Source organism: Heloderma suspectum, chromosome 10, assembly GCF_057233095.1.
Source record: "Heloderma suspectum isolate Gila_16-S chromosome 10, 16-S_ref, whole genome shotgun sequence".
Classification (NCBI taxonomy): Eukaryota; Metazoa; Chordata; class Lepidosauria; order Squamata; family Helodermatidae; genus Heloderma; species Heloderma suspectum.
This window is the reverse complement of record NC_139467.1, coordinates 29743291-29765513: the sequence shown is the minus strand read 5'-3', so window position 1 is coordinate 29765513 and position 22223 is coordinate 29743291. Positions and strand designations below refer to the sequence as shown.

Below are 22223 nucleotides of genomic sequence, written 5' to 3'. Positions count from 1 at the left end.
AATATTTTCATGCTTGCTCCCCAATCGGAGAGGCTTCCAGAGCGGCTTGTGTGTAATCAGTAAAATGAGACCGCCCCTGGTCACAGGCTTACAATCTAAAAAGTCACGACACACAAGGAAGAAGGAACGGGGAGGGAAGAGGAGGAAAGGTAATTCTTTCAGCAGAGCTGGTGGAATAGCCCTGCTTCTCTTCTCATCGCCCTCTGTACAGCCTGCTGGAATGGCTGCTGGGGCTGATAGCTGAGGGAGGAGGGTTTGAGTTGGATTGGCAGGTAAGGAGCCTGGAATCGGCCCTCGGATCTGCCTGTGTTGGGTCTACATTTGTGGGCGAATGAACTGGACTGCTTCCACCTGCAAGTGGGGGGTATGCCAATTTGAACCTCCCTGTGATTATTTCTTTAAAGCCCCAGTGACTCCATGAACGCAAATAGGGAGGGAGAAAGGGTCTAGTCCAGAGGTGCAAACGGTGAGCTGCATGTGGCTCATCAACCCATTTCTGGCAGCTCACCAGACCCCTCTCCATCTGCTGCAGGGGAAGCGCTGCCTGGGGTTTCCCACGCTAGCTACCAGGGGAATCCCTTCCGTTGACCTCTGATGAGATAAGGAAGGGATTCCCTTGCTGGCGTTAGCGAGGGAATCCCCAGGCTTGTCCGTGTGTTCGCACGCGCGCGGGCAGCCCTCTGGTGCCACCTGACGGGGCCCTCAGGGCCAAAAAGGTTGTGCGCCCTGGGTCCGGTCAAGCCCCTTGCCATCGCACTGGTTTTCTACTTGGTGGCTGTTGTTTTTCAAACTTAAAAAAGCATCGGAAAATGCGGTTTGCAACCCCCCCCCCCGCCTTCAGTTGGAAGTGGTGTGCTCCATTTTAGTGCCACGGCCTGCCACCACCTCCTTTTGCTGTGTATGGAAACCACGCCTGTGTTAAAGTGTGGGACGGTTCCTAGCTCCAGCTTGCTCCATATTTCTGAAGAAGAGCCCATGGGGCTGCACAGGTGGGGCGCTGGCAGCCCTCTCTCTGACTCACAGCTGCTTTCCGTGCTGAAACGGGGTGGGGCTGCAGCCGCTTTTGTCCCCCTGCTTACTCACAGCAAGCTGTCTCCTTTGTACCATGTGTGCTGGAGGACCTGGCTACACCAAGTGGCCGGGGCTCCCTGCCTCCCCTCCAGCATGGTTTAAGCTGGTAGCCTTCATCCTTTCTCGCACCCAGGACCCTCCCTTAACTACTGCCCGTAAGACGGGCTTTGTTGTTAATGTTTTGGGTTTTCTTTAGCCATTTAAAAATTTATATTAATTCAAGGTGCAATCCCCTGCATGTTTAGACAGAAAAAAGCTCTGTAACTCCCAGCATTCCCCAGCCAGCTAGGCTGGCTGGGGAATGCTGGGAGTTGCAGGGCTTTCTTTTAGGGCAATGCCCTTACAAGGTGACGTACAGCCAAGATGTAAGGCAAGAAACAAAATGAGAAATGGTCATGTTAGCAAGCATACAGAATACACTGAGGAGCAGCTCTTGGATACGTTAAGCAGATTACAATCTCAGATGAAAGCGGGCATTGAAGAAGAAAGTCTTCAAGCCTTGGCTAAATGAAGGGGCAAGTCAATAGGAAGGGAGTTCCACAGTTTTGGGGCCGTCACCAAGAAGGCACTGTGTCTTGTGTGTGCCAATCTAAGCAGTCTTAGCAGCTGTCTTCCTGCCTATCCTCTTGCTTTTCTCTCCAGGGCAGAGGTTTGGCAACCTGGTGTCCTTCAGATGTTTTGGGCTACAACTCCCATAGCACCCAACTATTGGCTGTGCTGGCTGGGGATGATGGGAGTTGATGTCCAAGACACCCGGAGGGCCACAAGTCGCTCGCTTCTGTTCTAAACAAACAAACGGATAGCGATGGTGATTTCACAGCTGCATCACCACCACTTGTCATTTTTGATCCACCCGTCGGAAGACCAGCGGCTTAGGCCGCATTGCAGATGCAGTGGACGTGTTTCCTCAGGCTTCCCTTTTCACGCTGTAGCTTTCTCCGCCCCCAGATCTACACCTTTGGCTGCAACGACGAGGGCGCCCTGGGGAGGGACACTTCAGAGGAAGGGTCCGACTCTGTGCCCGGCCTCGTCGATCTGAAGGAGAAGGTGGTTCAGGTGTCAGCCGGGGACAGCCACACAGCAGCCTTGACGGAGGACGGGCGCGTTTTCATCTGGGGTGCTTTCAGGGTACGTTGCCCGCTTTTGCTTTGGAGGAGATGTGTGCTTCGGCTCCTTCTTCTCGGTTGCCAATCGACTCTGCACAAAATTATGCGTGGGGTGGAGGGGGAGACATTTCTCTGTTTCTCTCCTATAATACTAGAACTCAGTGGGGTCATCCATGAAGCTGATGGGTGGGAGATTCAGGACAGATAGATGGAAGGGCTTCTTCACGCGGCGCAGAGATAAACTGTAGAATTTGCTTCCACAAGATGTAGTGATGGCCACCAATTTGGATGGCTTTAAAAGGCAGTTAGAGAAGGCCATCAATGGCTATTAGTCATGATTGCTGTTTACTTCTGTATCAGAAGCAGTGTAGCTATGTGCACCAGTTTGCTGGGGAACGTGAGCAGGAGGGTGCTGTTGCACTCACGTCCTACTTGTGGGCTTCCCATTTATGCGTGGTGTGGAGAAAGTGGATAGGGAGACATTTTCCTCCTCTCTCATAATACTAGAACCCAGGCTCATCCCATGAAGCTGATTTGTGGGAGGTTCCGGACCAATAAAAGGAAAGACTTCTTCACCCAGCGCATAGTCGAACTATGGAACTTGCTACCACAGGATGTAGTGCTGTCCACTGCTTTGGATGGCTTTAAAAGGGGCTAGACAAATTCCTGGAGGAGAAGGCTATCAGTGGCAACTAGTCCCGATGGCTTTATGCTGCCTCCAGTATCAGCGGCAGTGAGCCTAGATGCACTATTTGCCGGGGATCGTGGACGGGAAGTTCCTGTTGCCCTCATGTCCCGCTTGTGCGTTTCCCGTGGGCAGCCAGTTGGCCACCGTGTGAACAGAATCCCAGAGCAGGTGCACCCCTGATCAGATCCCACACGGCTTTTCCTTACATGCCTATGCCTCTTTCTCTTGTGCCTCTGCACACCTCAGGATGAGAACGGTGTCATTGGCTTGCTGGCTCCTTCAAAGGGTGAAGAGAGTTTGGAGTCTGCAAATGGCAGCGCTCTTCCGGTGGAGCTGCAGCTGCGTGTGCCGATCATGAAAATGGCCTCGGGTGAGTGACGTGCAGCGACTTCCCTTCCAGTAAGTGGCGGCTGGTGAACAGTTGGGTCTCCACTCGCTTGCATTTTGAAAAGTCCACCATTGGTTCATCTAAGTCAGTACTGTCTTCAATACCCTTCCCCAACTTGGTGCCCTCTTGATGTTTTGGACTTCAACTCCCATCAGCCACAACCAGCATGGCAAATGGGTATAGGATGAGCAGGGTTGTATTCCAACAGCATCGGGGGACTGAAGTCTGGGGGAACCCTGGTCTACCCTGACTGGTAGTGGCGCTTCAGGCAGGAGTCTTTTTCCCCAGCTCTACTTGGAGTCAGTGGGGATTGAGCCTGGACTCTTCTGCATGTGCTCTGCCTTGGTCTCAGGAGTTTGTATTTATTGATTTATTACATTTATATCCCATCTTTCATCCCTCGGGGAACTCAAGATGGTTCCCAGCAGGTCTCCTCTCCAAGCACTGACCGGACCCAGACCTGCTTAGCTTCAGCAGGGTGGCTGCCTCATGTGCCTTCAGGCCATGCCCTGGGACGGTTGTGATCTAGGCCCGTGGATGCCTTTTATAATGGACACCCAAGTGTATTGTATGGCGAAGTCTTGCAGAGGCATGAAAATTCCTTTCTCAGGGATGGAAATGGTTATTTCAGGTTGGCCTGAGAAGGTAGTAACGACGGGGGGTGATTTTCTTGTTCCCCTTTGCCCTTCTTCACGCCATTTCCGTGTACCCTCCTGCGGGCCGGTGGTCTAACGTGTAACGGCAGTTAGAATTTTCTACTGTCTGTTCCTCAATTCTGTGTGTAACGTAGCTGTTCTTCAGTCTCCCATCCCAAGTGACCAAAACTGCATTTCGGAACCCTAAATTCTTCACTGAAAATAGGCAGTGGTCAGGTTCCCACAAAATGTTGGAGCGTAGGGAATAAAAAACACAACAAACTTCTTGAGCTTTTGCTTTCCCTTCTCAGGCAGCCATCACTTAGCATTAGTGTCCACGGCAGGCAGCCTTTATACCTGTGGTTGTGGAGACAATGGCCAACTGGGACGTGTGCCACAAGTCTTCGCTGTCAGAGGAGGAAGGAGAGGACTGGGTGAGTTGCTTGGGATTAGATCAGATGATGATGATGAATTATATTTCTATACCGCTCTCTGGGCGGTTTACAAAGATTAAAAACATTAAAAATACAAGATGCAGAGATTAAAGATGAGTGTTGCATCGGGGTGGGCTGTGGGGAAGGAACGTGTATTGCCCCTCTGGTAGGCCTCTTAATTTAGAGGTGCCAAGATAGTGATAAATCAGATCCAGGTTTACTTACAAGGAGTACCTTATTGAGTACAATCAGCACACAGGCATACCCAATGGTTGGATCAGACAGCTTCTCTGAACCCAGAGCCATGGGGTACAATGGGTTTTATACCATAGATGTTGGCAATGAGGCAGCATAACAGCAGCAAGCGCCCCCTAACGTTCATTCCCAGCATAGGCTAACAGTGCTTGTTCAGAAGGAAAACAGTCAGGCCTTTCCCAGCACAGACACCTGCAGCTTTAAGGCAAATAAGCCTCTCTTCCCAGGCACATCTTGATAAGACACTTCAGCTTGTTAGTATGGAATGTGCTGAGGCCGCTCTATCGCCCTTTGACTCATCCTGGTAAATCAAGAGGCCTGTTAGGGAAAACAGCAGCCAACTGACCAAAGTCAGAGAGCATTATGGATCATCTCAGCCCCTCTGACACTACTAATAGCTTGGTTCAGGCCTGGGGCCTTACAGAATGGCTGATCGTGACCAGCTCAGGTAGGGTGGGTGTGGTGGAGATGGATGATGTAGGTGATGGAAGTGGGATGCACAGCGGAGCATGGATCTGGAAGAGAACCCAAAGTGGTGGTGAGCGCATTCATTCATTTGTTATGTTTCTATACTATCCAATAGCTGGAGCTCTCTGGGTGGTTTACAAAGATTTAAACCTTACAAATACATTATAAAAACCATTTACGTACAAACATATAAAGAGACAGCACACACAGAGAGACACATATATCTAAGCCAATTTTAAACAACTCAACAGTAAGAAAAAATGAGGATCTGATTAAAAGCTCATCACATGCTGCCAAATGCCTGAGAGAAGAGGAAAGTCTTCACCTGGCACCAGAAAGATAACAATGTTGTTGCTAGGGAGTCTCGTTGAAAATTGGGGGGCCACCACTGACAAGGCTGTCTCCCTCGTTGCTGCCTTCTGAGCCTCCCTTGGAGGAGGCACCTGGAGGAAGGCCCTAGAATGTTTTGAGTGACAACCGTTAAGCCTCAATCAAACATTTGGCAGGGGTGGGAGTGGCTTGGTTTACAGTGGCCTTCCCCAGTCCGGTACCCTTCAGGTGGGATGGACTGCAATTCCTCTCATGATGGGACTTGCAGTCCAACCCATCTGAAAGGCAGCAGTTTGGGGAAGGCTGATTTACAAGATGGCTGGAATAAACTCCATATTCCAGGGCATGGGATGGTCATGCATGTTCTTTAAAGTATTTTTAACCCACTCAGCCCAAAAAAGGTTCCTGGAGTGGCTTACAAGACTGGTGAGGGGCGAGGGAGGAAGAGAGAGCGGGAATTGGTTTTACTTCATTCGTACGCATTTTATTGTTTTATTTGTACCCTGCCTTTCTACCCAAAAATGGCACTCAAGGCAACTTACAAAACCAATGAAAATGGATCAAAACAATTTCAAGGGAATGCTTTCCTTTATTGGCTCCCAATGTCACACATTGTTGGCCCTTCCTTACTGTAGTTTGTTTATTTGTTTATTTGAAATATTTCTATGCTGCTCCCAGAGCAGCTTACATAGAGTCAGGTGAACAAGACAGTCCCTGGCCACAGGCTTAACAAACTAAAAAGACACAACACACAAGGAAAAAGGAATGAGGAGGGAAGAGGGGAAAAAATATCCTGAGAACGCAAGAAGAACCCTCCTAGATCAGACCAAGAGTTCACCTAGGCCGATAACCTTCAATCTTTTCAGACTTCCCGTTAGCTCAAGCATGCATTTTGGGGACCTTGTTCTGAATTTGGTAGCTCACTTTGAGAGAACTGCAAGGTTTGCAGACGTATAATTCCCCCCCCACACACACACACAAAACGTGTTAGAGGGGAGCCCTTAGAACAGGCGAATGAAGACTGAGCATGCTCACTGGTCAAGGAAGGCTGGGTGACTCTTGGGTGAAGGGGCGGAACGGAAAACGGGAAGGGGTAATGGAATGGGGGTATTGGGGCGGAGTTCACGGCTGACCGCAAACCTGGAACCCTTTGCTGTGGAACAGGTTCCACCCATAAATATTAGTGTTTGGGACTTCTTCCCCTTTCCAGGGACTCATTGTTGTATTCTGATGGTTTCAGCAAAACATCAGCAGAACCCACGGCTGTATAGGAAGGGTTACGGAACCTCTTTCAGCCTGAGGGCTGAATTCAGTTTCGGAGAAGCTCTTGGGGGCTGCATTCTGGGGGTGGGGGTGACCAAAGGCCAGAGGGGAGGGGCCATAATACCGAAAATCCCAGCATATCTTAGCTTAAAGCTCTTACTGCCGGTAAGTAAGCCCCAGGAGAAGCATTTTAACCTTTTAGAATAGGGGGAAAAACTGCAGAAAAGCTGGGAAGCCACCAAATGATTGGTGGTTGGGGAAAAGGGGGCCGGGCCAGAGGGAGTGGGTGTGGCCATCTGGGGAGCCTGGGAGGGCTAGCTTTGGCCCCCTGGCCTGAGGTTCCCCACCCCTGCTCTGCAGGGACATAGAATAGCTTGAAGGGAAGGGAGCCATGCAGGGGAAGCCTTTGGGATATGTTTTGAAAGGACGCTGTGGCTGTCCAGGGCATTACCCCATCTCTCTTCCATTGGACCGATTCCTCCTAAACTTCTTCCCATCCCGCTTCCAGAACGGTTGCTGCTCCCACAAGCTGTCACCATCAAGCAGAGAGGCTGCAAGACCAAGGGGCACATCCGGGACGTCTTCTGTGGCTCCTACTCCACCATCGCCATCACCCACGAGGGCCACGTCATTGGCTTTGGCCTTTCCAATTACTACCAGCTGGGTGAGTTGCTTTCCATGTGCGTATAGGGCTCAGTGTGCGCCAGACGTGCTTGTTGTAAGCCAGGGGTGTTGAACCGAATTCAGCTCAAGGGCTGAATTCCATTTCAGAGAAGTTCTTTGGGGCCGCATTCCAATGGTGGGCACGGCCGGTGGCCAAAGGGTGGGGGCCCAAAGTGCCAGCCTATTTTAGCCTAAAGCTCTTACTGCCCGTAACTAAGCCTTCAGAGAGAGGCATTTCGATCTTTTAGAATGGGGGGAAAAACACCACACAAAAGCCGGGAAACCCCAGAAGGACAGATTGAGATCCCTGATGGGCTGGATTTGGCCCACCGGCCTGAGGTTCATCCCCCCTTTCGTAAGATGACCTCGTCTCCAAGAAATGTACAATTGGAAATCCGGAGCACGGGGACGGAAGATTGGAGGAATCTCTCCCATGATTGAGGTCTTCTCCCCAGATTGAGCCACAACCTGGCTCCTTCCAGATGTGCTGGACTACAGATCCCATCACCCCCAGTCAGCTTGGCCAGTGGCCAGGAATGATGGGATTCGTAGTCCAAATACACCTGGAGGGTGCCAGGTGGGGGAAGGCTAATGTAAAATATCCTCTCCTCAATCTATAGATGTTGACGACAGCACCTTCTCTTGAAAGGATGTGCAGCGCCTCTAGAAATAGGTCCCCCCACACCCACCCTACTTAGTGCCACTAGAGAAATAATTCCCCTCCTGTAGCCACTCCAGTCGTGTGCTATCCTTAACTTTTTAGGATCCCAAGAAGTGAATTCTGCTGTAGTGTGTACAAATGCTAATTCTGCCTTGCCAGTAAGCCCACAAAAGTTACTAGCCTGCAGAGATGTGTTACTGGCCTGCTGGGAGCTGGCGGAGGAGGGACGGAGAGCTGCATTTCTATGCTGGGCACGAAAGAGGGGGTTCCCTTCTAGCAGCCTGCTTGTTTTCTGTGATGGAGTTAGAAGAGGGATGGCGTGCTCCTTCCCTCCCATGTCAGCCCTCTTGCTCGCCTGCATATGGTTCCTGGTCGCCTCTGGCAACCGGGCGAGTGCTTAAACCCAAAGCTGTGCCAATGGTGTACCGCTCTGGAATCTCCTAATTAAGGGCAGCATATAAATATTTAAACTATCAATAAACAAAGATTATTTACCATTAGCTTACTCGAGTTTCCTTGCCTGTCTCCCCGGCCCCTCCCCAGGTTCACAGGCAATTGACACCTACTATTCCCCAAAGATTCTGACGGCATTCAAGAATTCCACCAGATCCTGGGTTGGTTTCTCTGCTGGGCAGCATCACACAGTGTGCCTGGACTCAGAAGGTGAGCCTCTGGGGCAGGTGCCGGGTTGCGTTTGGCAGGCTGGAGGAGAGGAGCGTGAAGGTCGCAATCGGGAGTGGGCGGGACACCGGCAAGTCTGCCTTATCTGCTGATGCGAGGGTAGGCCTGGCCGGGCACCTGCTGAGGGCCCCCCCTGCAGCAGGGGCCCACTGACAAGCGCCCCCGGAGCTGCTCCTCGTCTTCACCATTGCAAGCTGCTTGTTCCCCTGCCTCTCGCTCAGGCCCGGGCAGCGGTGGTGGTGGGAAGGAGGAGCAGAAGAGGCCACGGCCCGCTTGCTCCCTGGCTCTCTGCCCGTCAAGCAAGCAAGGGGTGGCAACGATGAGAAAGAGGACGAGGCGCAAGAGCAGCTGGTGACAATGGTGGTGCGAAGGTGGGTTCAGGGAGGGAGGGGGCCCAGTGGGGGCGTCTCGTCCAAGGGCCCTCCAAAATCTGGAGCTGGCACTGCTTGGCTGGTTTGGTTCCGCTTAGCATTGGGGTTTGGTGGATTTCCGAGGGCAGGTTTCTTCTCATGTTGGCGGCGGGATGGACGGACACCATTCAGACGTGCAATTCTTCACTTGCTGCCTGAATCGGGTTGGTCTCTGCCGTATCGCTGGCTGTGGCTGCATTTCTCCTAACGGAGCCATCTGTGTTCTCTCGCTCTTTTTGCTCCTTCCCAATTTCAAACAGGAACAGTGTATAGTCTGGGCAGGGCCGACTATGGCATGTTGGGCCTGGGAGAAGGAGTCCCAGAGAAGAGCACACCCACCGCCATCCCTGGGCTACCCAAAGCATCTTTGGTGGCCTGCGGGGAACGGGTTGGCTATGCAGTCACGGAAGATGGTGAGTCTGAACAAAGCGCCTGGCACCTGGGCGTCAAATCCATGGGCTGTGTGAAACGCAGCTCAGGCATGCATGTTGCCACTGGACAGTAGTAATGGAGTGTAGCTGTGTTTGAAAAGTAGACCTAACTTTCTAGCCCTCATGGTTATTTGAGAAAAGTGGATGAGGCAAATTCTGGGACGTTAGAGATGCCAACAGCTGTTGGGTCAGATATTTGAGCACCCATGCTAATACTGTTGGATTCCCGCACCTCAACACTCTGGCAGAATAGGTGTAGAGCTCTTTGCATTGCTTTGTGACCCACTTCGAGTTTTGGAAGAAAGTGGGATATACATCTGTAAGAAAAATAAACTTTGAATTGCTAGAGATTTGTTGCTGATGTCATTAAAATCCCACTTTCTCAAAATTCTGGTAGCATCCAGACCAGCTTATGGTACTGTGCTGAATGGAGCATTGTGTATCTAGGAGCATTCAAAAGGGTTGATATTTCTTGATGAGCCAACAATGTGATGTGGCTGCAGAAAAGGCAAATGCTATTTTGGGCTGCATTAATAGCAGTATATCTTCCAAGTCCTGTGAAGTACTAGTTCTCCTCTACTCAGCACGGTTAGGCCTCATCTGGAGTACTGTGTCCAGTTCTGGGCACCACACTTTAAGAAGGATGCAGACAAGCTGGAGAGGGTTCAGAGGAGGGCAACAAAGATGATCAGGGACTGGAAACAGCCAGTGAGGAGAGACTGAAAGAAGTGGGCATGTTTCGCCTTGAGAAGAGAAGATTGAGGGGAGATATGATAGCGCTCTTCAAGTACCTGTCACAGAGAAGAAGGCCAGGAGCTCTTCTTGATCATCCCAGAGTGCAGGACACGGAATAATGGGCTCAAGTTACAGGAAGCCAGATTCCGGATGAACATCAGGAAAAACTTCCTGACTGTTAGAGCAATTCAGCAATGGAACCCATTCCCTAGGGAGGTAGTGGGCTCTCCCACACTGGAGGCATTCAAGACGAGGCTGGACAGCCATCTGCCAGGGATGCTCTGACTTGCATTCCTGCATTGAGCAGGGGGGTGGACTCAATGGTCTTATAGACCCCTTCCAACCCTACTATTCTGTGCTTCTATGAAATGCTGTCCCTCCATTATTCGCAGCAGCCTACCTGTCAGGTAGGTTAGGCTAAGAGGCGGTGATGGGCCCAAGGTCACCAGGTGAGCTCTGTGACCATGCAGGGATCACAGCCTGGGTCTCCCATGCCCTACTGCAACAGTTTAACCCAGGGGTGGGGAACCTCTAGATGATGTTGGACTCCAACTCCCATTAACCTCAGCCAGGATGGCCAATGGTCAGGGATGATTTTTAATTTTTTAATTATTATTATTACATTTATATTCCACCTTTTCTTTCCTCTTGCAAGGAATCCGAGGTGCCTTACATGGTCCTCCTTGTTATCCTCCCAACAAGCCCGTGAGGTAGGTTAGGGTGACAATCAGTGACTGGCCCAAAGTCACTCAGTGGGCTTCATGGCTGAGTGGGGACTAGAATGCGGGTCTTCAGAGTCTCAGTCCAATACTCTAACCACTACACCACACTGCCTCTCACACTGTTGTTGTCCAACAACAGCTGGAGGGTGACAGGTTCCCCTCCCCTGCTGCCATCACTACACCAGACAGACCGCTTCTGGTTTCTAAACAGCAACATGGAGATGACAGGGCTGTTTTTTGGGGGGTGGCTTGGCCAGCGGAGTGCTAGGTGCAGCCTTTCGCAACCTGGTATCCTCCCAATTTGGAGAAACTTCCTGACTGTTAGAGCAATACGTCAGTGGAACCAACTACCTGGGGAGGTGGTGGGCTCTCCCACACCGGAGGCGTTCAAGATGAAGCTGGACAGCCACTTGTCAGGGATGCTTGACTTGGATTCCTGCCTTGAGCAGGGGGTTGGACTCGATGGTCTCGCAGGCCCCTTCCAACCCTATGATTCTGTGATTCTTACAAGTTTTGCCTCTGTCCTTGCCAGTTTAGGCAGCTCTTCAGTGCTTGCAGCAGGCGTTGCCTCTTTCTTGGGACAGCCTTAAGCCTTAGAACTGACATCTCATTTTTACTCTTGCAGACCTGCATATTTATTTTCATTTTAAAATTTCAACTCATGTCGTGGCTTTCTGCAGTAGTACTCGAGGTGGGTAATAGCGGCAGTATTGCAGACTAAGCAGATCGCCAAAAGATAACAATGGAAAAGATTAGAGAAAAGCCAAGCCAAGAATTAAAACAAGCAATAGTAAAACGTTCACTGTGGCCTATTGCGGCTGCAATCCTATACCTGTTTACCTGAGAGTAAGCCCCACTGAAGACAGTGGGGTTTACTTGTGAGTAGGCATGTACAGGAATGCACTGTAAAACCAAGGTGAACACACACCGTTTGGTTGCAGTGGTCTTCAACCAAAACAGCTGCTTATATTTGGGGTGTCAATAGCAGGGCAGTTTTTTTCACCGCCCCCTCCTGCATCTCTCTTAACTATTTTAATCTATTCTGCCCACTGTTCCTTTTTACTACATAGATTAGGTAAAACAGAGTAGAAAGACATGCTTCTTCAGAGGGCCAGACCGGACTTTCCTTTGTGATCAGTACATTATAGCATCCTTTTAGAGAGCCCTCCTTCCTTATTCAAGCTTCTAGCCCTCATGAATGGACTGGAAATTCTTCACAGCAGTCACTTCAGGAAAGACGAGCGGCCTTGGCCAGTGGAAATGGGCATGGCTCTGCCAGCTAAGATAACTGTGCCTGGTTTTTGTGGTATGGAGCCCTGCCCAGTGCGAGGGGCGTGTGGTGTCATATTGATGGAGTTTCTCCTACTGTTGATGGGATTGCAACTGCAGGTGTAGTCCCACCTGCCGTGCATCTAGAGGTAGCAAGAGAGCCTTCCTTCCAGGTCATGGATATTGGAGAGGAATTTTGAAAAGGTCACTGGAGTGAGCTTGGAAAGTCTTGGAACCCTCGGTGCCAATGAAACTATGCAAGCAGTTTGTGCAGATTAACAGAGGGATGTGGAATCGGAACCAGTGCTGTGCCGGAAATTTCTCCTGCATTTTTTTTTTTTGGACCATTCTCATTCAATTTGATAGAAGAGAAATTGCTTTAGAAAAGAAATTCGATACTGAAGAATTTTCGGAGAAATTCTCAAGGGCTGGGTTTGGGTTTCTTGGGCTTACTTTACTTAGGAGGTGGTCGAGGGTTGAACACAAAGTGTCCTGTGTCTCATTGTACAATCATCTCTCCGGCAGCTTGTAGCCTCCACATCTCCCTACGCTTCAGTTGAAGCCCAGTTTAAGGCATCATGAGGTAATTCCTCCCATAGGGCTTTTTCAGATCTGGAAGTGCAGGCCCCCTGGGAGGCTAGCAGAGATTAGGTAAGCTCAAAAACACCACCCAAAGAAATTCAACATAAACTATAGGCTGTCCTGAGAATGAGGCAGAATGATGGAAACCCCTTTCATGGGGGAAGGAAACCTCCTGGAAATTGGAGGACAGATTTTGGCAAAGCATTAACTCCACCTCATCCCTGGAGCTTGATACTGCCCTGCCCCCCACGCTGCGGTGGATGCAAAATGGGGGCCAGCCTGCCAACACAGGTGATGCTGTTGCAGCACCAAGCCCCTAACCCCAAATGAAAGAAGCTGTGCTCCAGGCCTTGCGAATAAGGAGCCCCTACCTGTGAGAAACTCTCCTTCCCCTGGAGAAATTCAGTGAAACTATCTCCCACATTTCTCTGCCCACAAATAAGGTGGAGAATTTTGAGAGGCCATCTGCGCACAGCTCTTATCAGCACATAGGGAGTTGCCTTATACCCAGTCAGACCGTTAAACTATCTGGCTCAGTATCCTCTCCTGGGTTTTCGATTGGGCTCTTTGCCAGCAATGCCTTGGGATGCCGGTGATCGAACCTAGGACACCTGCATGCAACCCATCTGCTCTGACCTGCTGTGTGAGTTCCTAGATCAGGGATGTTGAGCCTCAGGCCTGGGGGACAAATCCAGCCCACCTAGGGGGTGCCCGAGCTGTCCACACTGCTTCCCCATGTCACTGGGTGGTCCCCCCCCCCCCGGTTTATTGTTTCATGGTTTCCCAGCTTTTGTGCAATTTCATCCCCGTTCTGTAAGGTCACGGTGCCTCTCCTAAAGCTGAATTACTGGCACTAAGAGGTTTAAGCTAAACATGTTGCTATTTTTTTTTGTAATTTGGCCTCACCCCTTTGGCATTTGGCTTCACCAACCCCTGGAATGCGGCCCCTGAGAGCTTCTCTGAAATTGAATTTGGCCCTCCGGCTGCAGGAGATTCAACACCCCTGTGCTAGACGATGGAGCCTTTGAGACTGCTTGTTTTTCGACTGTCTGCAATCATGAGATCTAGAAACCCAAATGGAGCGCTGTTTATCACAAACCTGTATTTGCAACAATTCAGATCAGAGGTGCCCCGGCATGCATTTGCTGGCCGGCTAGGGCATTATTGCAGAGTTCTTTTTAACCTTCCCACCGTTCCCTTCCCGCATGTCTAGGTCGGGCGTTTGCCTGGGGCATGGGCTCCAATCTTCAGCTCGCCACAGGGGATGAAGAGGATGCCTGGAGCCCCATTCAGATGTCTGGCCAGCAGCTGGAGAATCGCACTGTTCTCTGTGTGACGGGCGGCGGGCAGCACACCGTCTTGCTCGTCACAGAGCGGCAGAGTTGACGAACTCTTCCTGCAGGCCCCGCGAGAATCGTCTAGGGGGCGCCAGCTTTCGGAGTCTTTCAGGGCGGGGCTCGGAAGACTGGCCTCCAACGGCTTCCGGTGGTGGTGGTGGTGGGGGGGGGGAACTTCCGACTATTTCTGTGGAGGAGAAAATTAGCTGATATAAAAATTACCCTCTCAGATGCTGGGATTGGCTTAACTTCAAAATGGCTTCCCTCGTGGCTCTCAAAGATATTGGTGGTTGGGAGGACATGGCCTTTTATTTTTTTAACTTTTAAAAATTAATTGACAGATTTCTCCTCTAGAAACACGCCGCTGTCCCACCTCCTTCGCCTTTTTGCTCGCTCTTTTCCCAGCTTTGGCCGTTCAGTTCAGAATGGCTTGGTTTCCTTCGCCATCGGACTTGGGGCTTTCCTCCGCTATAGACTCTTGATTCCCCCCCCCCTTTTCTTTTTTGTGCTTCGTTTTTAAAGGCCTTTGCCCACCCCCCAAATGCAGGAGGTTATCACTTCTCCGGTTTGATGTTAGCTCCCTCTTGCTCCTGGGTCATAAGAGAAGCCATCCTGCCCAAGCAAGACAGGGAATTTAGGAGCAGAGAGAGAAATCGAGATCTGGGATGGCGTGTGTTTGACACAAATGCCATTTGTTGAGTCTCCCACCCGGTTGCTTCTCAAATGAGGCTTGAATGTGATATGGGCCGCCACTGATTCAATGTGGGTGCCTTAGAGCAGTCTTCCCCAAACTGGTACCCCATCCAGGAATGTTGGACTATGACTCCCATCATTCCGAACCCCACAGGTCTGGGTATGATGGGAGTTGTAGTCCAGCACACCTGGAGGGGGCACCAGGTTGGGTAAGGTGGCCTGGGGTCTGTAGGAACTATCACAGCGGATGCTGCTCCATTGAATGTGACGGTATTCCGAAAAGGGATGGTGCCCCTGTCTTCTCTAGAGTTCTGAATTCCACAGGTGTGGCTTCCCCGATCAGGGTTGGAGTGGTGATTGGGACGAAGCTGTCCCTGCTGCCCTGTTTCAGGATACTTGAGGGGAGGGAGTGGGGGCAGAATTTCCCCCCATTCTGCCTAAGTCCTGTAGGCGGCTACCTTTAGAATTGTGGCTGTAGTCCTTGGGTTGTGGGGAGCGGTTGCCACGACTCTCCAGGATGCCTCCCATTGTAGTATCTACCTGCTACGTGGAGTGTTGGCCCAGGCAAATGCAGACTCCCCATCCTGCCCCACTCCACCCTGCCCCACTCCACCGAGCCTCCAGTGTTACAGTGCTGTCTGTGCAGCCGTGAACCCTGTTTCCCACTTTTAAAGCAACACCTCTGTTCACATTCTACTGGGAAGTTAGACCCTTGTGTGTCTAGCAGACTGACTTCAGGTTCTTTCTTTTGTTCCTGGTGTTCCTTTGCTCACTGCCTTGCATGGACAGCTGATCTGTATGCCCAGCATCCTTGAACAGGTGGGGGCGAGAAGCGGACAGGGGCTGGCTTGTTTCTACCCTCCTGGCCCCTTTCTGTTTAGGATCGCGTGTTTTTTAAGGTTTTGGCCCCCCTCTACCTCACACGTGCGTTTGCCTGTTGCAGGGGGGTCCAGCTTGCCAGTTTAAGGCCTCAGCAAAGCTGAGGGAGGAAGGCAAGCCTGAATTCCAGTCCTGCAGTAACCAGGTTGGGATGGAGACACTTCTATCCACTTCTCTCTTCTGTGAACTCCTGCAGCCACATTTGGAAGATCCCAACAGTTCTGTGAAGGGCTGTGTTTTTTAAAAAAAATACTGAGGCCTGGGGGTGGGGGGTTGGAGAGGTAAGGAAAGTAAAACAAAAATATTTTAGTGGTGTTTGCTGAAGAGACGCAAATCTGTAAAATGCTAACGTTTGAAATAAATTGAGTTTTGATAGCTCTTGTTTGTTTATCTTCTGCAGGGCAGTTGGTGCTGCCTTTGATTGCCTGTGGCAGGGGCAGGGAGCCTTTGCCCTGACCATTGTCCCGTGGAAGCTGGTGGCTCCTGTGTCAGTGGGGCAATGAATCTGCTCTAGGTTTCAGACAGAACCCCAAAGGAGCTATCCAAAGTGCTGAACCTATTTTGGGTGATGCGGTTCAGCACTCTGGATAGCTCCTTTAGCTTTCTGACTGAAACCCAGAGCAGATTTGCTGCCCCACTGAGGTACGAGCCACCAACCTCCACTGTCATGGTCTATGCCATTGGTAGTTGGAATCCAACATCTGGAAGGCCACTGGTTCCCCCCTGCCTGCTGGCTTAAGGGGAACCATAGACCCTTCATAGGACTGTTTTTGAACCGGGGAGTGCAGCTTACAAATGCAATGAAAGTAAGGGGCTTACTCAATTACGATTCAGAATATGGGGTGATAAGAGCCGCCCCATTGAGCCAACAAGAGGGATCAAGAAGCTATAAAAAGCATCCAACCAGAAAGAAGCAAAATCAGCAAAACAGCTGTACACAAAAAGACTGGGCTGCGATCCAGGATCTGCCTTCCACCAGGTTCCACCGCCCCCTCTCCCTGGCTAAATTCTATAGCACAAGTGGGGAAGCTCAGGCCGAGGGGCCAATTCCAGCTCTCCAGGCCCCCCCATGCCCCACTTCCCCCAATCACTGATTGTTTGATGGTTTTCCAGCTTTTGTGCAACCCCCCCCCCCCGCCCTTCTGAAAGGTCGAAATGCCTCTCCTAAGGTTTAGTTACAGGCACTAATAGCTTTAAGCTAAAATAGGCTGGTATTTTTTTTTTTTTTTTGTATTTTGGGGCCTACCTCTTTTAACTTCAGCCCCACCCGCTACTGGAATGCAGCCCCCGAGTGCTTCTCCAAAATGGGAATTGGCCCTCAGGCTGAAAGAGCTTCAACACCCCTCTTCTATAGAAACTGCCATTAACCAAGAAGTTTAGGGGCCCTGAGACTGGCTTGCTTGGACACCTTTCTGGTTTCTTGGCCGTTCTGTCTCAACACCAGTTAGATTTATTTAATTATTTAACAGCATTTATGAATCGCTTACAAGAAATTTCTAAGCAATGTATAAAAAGAAAATCTTCATACAGAGGACAAAATATTCCCTTGCATGCAGAAGATCCCGGTTCAATCCCTGATACCTCCGTGTAGGGCTAGGAAACAATCCTGCCTGAAGCCCTGGAGAGCCACTCCTGCCAGGCGGTGTTGACAATACTGGGCTAGGTGGACCCAGGGTCTTGACTCGGTTTAAGGCAGCTTCCTTTGTTCCTATGTGTTTCCGAGTGTGCGCTGTCTCGTTCACGCATTATGTTCTCACGTGCATAGCGTTTAAAAATGTAATGTGTGAACAGGAGCTCAGTTTCATTTCCCCTCCGTTCTGCAACGTCCTCTGGCTGCCTGGATGTGTGTCACTGGAGTTGACGCACCGGATGGCCATGTACACGATGCATGCAGCCTCATCTTGCCAGCGTGCCGATGAGCTTCTTGAATTCGCCTCTCATTTGTCCCAATTGTTGGTGTGGGCTTACTGATGGCTGCTGTTCAGAACCGAGAGGCTCTTGGAACGCTTCGTTGTTTGAAGCTCGAGTAGAGTGCTGCAATTCTACCCATCGGGTTCTCTCTCACATTCAACACGTCGGGTTCTCTCTCACATTCAACACGTTGGGTTCTCTCTCACATTCATGAAGCCTGTTGGCAAAATCTGCGCTGTGGTGTCAGCCGGGTCGAAGCACAAACAAAGCCGAACGTTTTAAATTGGTTTCTTGTTTCGGAGCTTGTCCTGGTGCAATGGGATTAGTCACCTATGTAATCTCGTGTTGTGGGCATGGTGTGAGCGATTAAGGGTTGAGAAGTCCCGGGTTTTCTTAAATTACTTTGACCGTCTCATTTTAACACAAATCGAATACAAGAAATGTTGGTAATAGAGTTCTTAATCTCCTGTTAGGGGGTGATCCGACGCATGGTGCCTACAGCTCAAGGTTGTTGGGATTTTCTGTCCCCACTGACTTGCCTACGGAAGGGCTGCATTCCGATAACTGGGAGCCCTGGAATAGCCAGCGGCGTAGCCAGGGCCGGATCCTGGGAGCGAAGTCCAGGGCCCTGCAGCTCAGCCCCCTCCCCATGACCACCCAGAGAGTGGCAACTGCAGAAGCAAACTCCATTCTATTCCTGGAGTCATGACGGTGTTACGATTTAAGTGAATTTAAAATGCAAAACTGCACATGCTCGGAGAGCCTGTCCGGCCATCCATCCCGGGTGGCCAACAGCAGTTGTGATGTTCCACTTCTAACATATCAGGAATGTTGAAGCGGGTTGAAAACATGGACCAGCAGTTGGGGGGCGGCGCAGCGGTGAGGAGACAAATGTTAGTTTCGTACTTCACAAGGGAAGTGATGCACATGGCCATCTAAAGCTCCCCCGCCCCCACATAAGGTCATTAAATCCAGGGTCTAAGAGCAGGGTCTTAAGGTGAGCAGCCCCTTAAAACAGAGGTAGGCAATCTGGTCCCCTCCAGGTGGTGAGTACTTCAAGGCCCATAAGCCACAGCCAGCATGGCAAATGGGGAGTATGGGAGTTGTAGTCCAAAATTCGGCAGGCACCAGGTTGCCTAACCCTGATTTAAGAGCATATCCCGTGGTGCTGGTTACTTTGTGGGCAGATGTTATGCTTGCCGCCTGAGCACGAGTGGTCAAAGTGGGTTCCACGTTTGAGTGGGCCCTCACCCAAGAGCCCTCTGGGTGCCCCCCTCCTACATCGGTGGGCCCCTGGCCACAGGCCTACCTGTTGGCAGTGGTGAATGTTGAAGTGCTGAAGCTTATCATGATAGTTCCTATGGCCACAACCCCAAGGCAAGTCCAAAATTGCAGGCTGCCGTGTTGATCCAGATTTATGTAGGTGCGTACGTATTCAGTGGAGGCCGGTGGCTCCGATGTCAGTGGGGTGGTGAATCCGCTCCGGGTTTCCGTCAGAACCCTAAAGGAGCTATCCAAGGTGCTTCGAATTAGAGTTCTGACTGAAACTGGAGCGGAGTCACTGCCCCACATCAGAGCTACCAGCCTCCACTGTCTATATTATGTCCTCGTGTGTATGTGTATAGAAATGCCCGCACCCAAGAGCAGCAGTGCATAGCATAATGTCCAATTTATTAGGATCAGCGAACAGTCATAGGATATTGAGCAGGCAAAGAGCAGTACTGCTTGGCATGTTGGACTTTGGCCAGAGAGACCTGAGATTGCACAAGAAAGGGGAAGAGACGCATAAGACCGCCCCCCCCCCCCAAGTTCAAGATTTTCCAGGAGTTTATTTCCCCACCGCCAGGGAGAAGCATTTTATCAGAGTTAACCAACCAGTTCTAGCAGCTTTCATCTTTTGTAAAGCCAATGGGCCTTAATTGCCCATTAACGACCAAGCTACCCTAAAATACTTTGCAGGACAACATGGGTAGTGCGAAACGGTGTATTTTTGTTGGGAAAATTCTCCCCCCACCCCGGGTACTGTGGGGACCGCAGCTAAATTCAGAGGGAACGGGGAAGTCTGGGGGTGGGGGTGGCAGCAGATGATGCCATCATCCCTCCCAAGAGAACAATCCTGGGACTTTGGCCCTGGGAGCCCTGGTTCTGCTACAGCACCGTCTGGTGGCCACAGAAGTGGGTGGCTATTTTAAACTCCCACAATGCCCTGGGGTACCTGGCATAGAGTTTGCTTGCAGTGGGCAAAAGAGAGAGAGGCTCGGGCTGCTATCAAGGCTACTTGCTTCCAACCATCTTGCCCTCCCCCCCCCACTGCTGCTCTGAGATCCTTCAAGAGGAAGCTGCCTCTAGAAGGATCTGCTTGGGGTGGGTTGCAGGAGAGACATTCTGACTTTTATAAAACAGATGGCAAAGGTGCCATCTCATTTAGGCCTGGTAAGGGAGGATTAATTGGTTGATATTTTGAGAATGCCCCTGGTTTGAGGATTGTTGTGTGTGTATGTGGGGGAATAGATTTCAGGTGGGTTGGGAGGAAGGTAACCAGAGTGCAAGTCAAGATGCCAAAATGGTTCCTTGGGTTTCTGACAGCTCCCATTGCTGGACTGATTGTTGATGGTGTTTTTGTATAGTTTTGAAATCTGTGTAGGTGTTTTGAAATCTGTGTATAGTTGTACATCCATCTATCTATCTATCTATCTATCTATCTATCTATCTATCTATCTATCTATCTATCTATCTGTGTGGTTAAGACGCTGAACTGCAGACTGGAAGGTCGGCAGGTCAGCACTTCGAGACCCGAGTGCTGCGTGACGGGGTGAGGTCCCGTCTTCAGTCCCAGCTTCTGCCAACCTAGCAGTTCGAAAGCAAGAAATTGCAAGTAGATAAATAGGTACCGCCTCGGCGGGAAAGGTAACAGCGTTCCGTGCACCTCGGTGTTCAGTTATGCCAGCCACATGACCACGGAAGCGTCTTCGGACAGCGCTGGCTCTTCGGCTTAGAAACGGGGGTGAGCACCGTACCCTAGAGTCGGACACGACTGGTTGGGGACACCTTTACCTTTTTTTATAGTTGTACACAGATATATATTTGTATAGTTTTGAAATCTGTGTAGATGTGTGTGTGTTTTTTCTTTTAAAAAAAGTTTTATATGAATTCTTGGGATATGATTGAAATGTTGATACTATGTTTGCAATATGTTGCTGTTATTGAAATACTTATAGATTATTTTATGTATTGCTGTTTGTTTGCCTTGTATATCATGAACCACCTTGAACTTAATTTACATTGTAGAAAGATACAAAAAGGGCCACAGTTGTAAAAACCGATAAGAAATTAGCGAACAAGCACACAACTGTAAATGGGTCAGGTAATACTAGTATAATGTTGTAACAATATGAAAACACACAATGAACGTAGTGGGTGTTAATGATCTATTTAAAATAGGATTGTTGTTGGAACAATATAATTATACACATGAAAACAATGTGAATACAATTGTACATATATTGGAAGATAACAGAAGCATCTGTATCACAGGTATATTCATATTAATATTATAGTTTATTCAAAGGATCTTAAAGTCCATCCAAAAAGTCTTTACAGGAATCCTGTAAAATTCAGTGTAATCTTGTTTTGCATATGAGTTGCTTCCTCATATAAATAATTGCTGTAAAGATATTAAGATCTATAGTCATATATATAAATATATGCACACATATCCACACACACATTATTTTTATATCCACATTAGTTGTCAGTTATTATCATAGTATGTACATGTACAAAAACATTATTTCAAATAAACACAAATGTTCTTATTGAGAATTGTTACCATAATCTTATCAAAAATTATTTACATGAAAGCAGGGCTGTACTTTATAAGCAAGGAAATTGTTTCAACTCACCATCCTTAGACTCAACAAAAAACGCTGCCACAGCGATAATTTCTCATTGTAGAAAGGTGGCGTATAAATTATATTCTATAATATAACATAATAAATATAATATAAAACTATTTATTACATCTAGGAAGGCTGAGCGCCGAAGAATTGATGCCTTCGAACTGTGGTGCTGGAGAAGACCCTTGCGAGTCCCCTGGACTGCAAGGAGGTCAAATCAGTCCATCCTAAAGGAAATCATCCCTGAGTGCTCATTGGCAGGACAGATACTGAAGCTGAAGCTCAAATATTTTGGCCACCTAATGCGAAGAGAAAAGTCCCTGGAAAAGACCCTGATGCTGGGATACATTGAAGGCAAAAGGAGAAGGGGACGGCAGAGGATGAGATGGCTAGATAGCATCACCGATGCAATGAATATGGACTTGAGCACGCTCCGGGAGAGAGCGCAGGACAGGAAGGCCTGGCTTGCTATGGTCCATGGGGTCACAAAGAGTCGGACATGACTTAACAACAATAACCTTACCTTTCCCCCAAGGGGCTCAAAGTGTCATACATGGTTCTGTCCTCCATCTTTTCCTCACAACAACCCTGCGAGGTAGGTTAGGTTGAGCGAGATGGAGCGACTGGCCTAGGTTCAGCCAGGCTGAGTGGGGACTTGAACCTGGGTCTTCCTGCTCAAGCATTCTAACCACTATACATCACGGGCCGTCGGTGT

General features: G+C 49.8%; 1 protein-coding gene across 6 annotated transcripts in view; it reads left to right on the top strand.

The window, feature by feature from the left end:
• Positions 1–22223, top strand: part of RCC1 (regulator of chromosome condensation 1) — an 85367-nt gene that overhangs the window by 9331 nt on the left and 53813 nt on the right. For 2 of the 6 annotated variants that reach the window (XM_084815728.1, XM_084815727.1), the window contains exons 4-11: positions 2020–2199; positions 3112–3235; positions 4200–4322; positions 7147–7302; positions 8506–8625; positions 9314–9466; positions 10875–10929; positions 14006–16076. In XM_084815728.1, coding sequence (XP_084671854.1) covers positions 2020–2199; positions 3112–3235; positions 4200–4322; positions 7147–7302; positions 8506–8625; positions 9314–9466; positions 10875–10929; positions 14006–14060 — 966 coding nt within the window. In that variant the 3' untranslated portion in view covers positions 14061–16076. Of the gene's footprint in view, positions 1–2019; positions 2200–3111; positions 3236–4199; positions 4323–7146; positions 7303–8505; positions 8626–9313; positions 9869–10874; positions 10930–14005; positions 16077–22223 lie in introns of those variants that run through there. The other 4 variants (XM_084815725.1, XM_084815726.1, XM_084815730.1 and 1 more) reach the window with 3 other exon arrangements.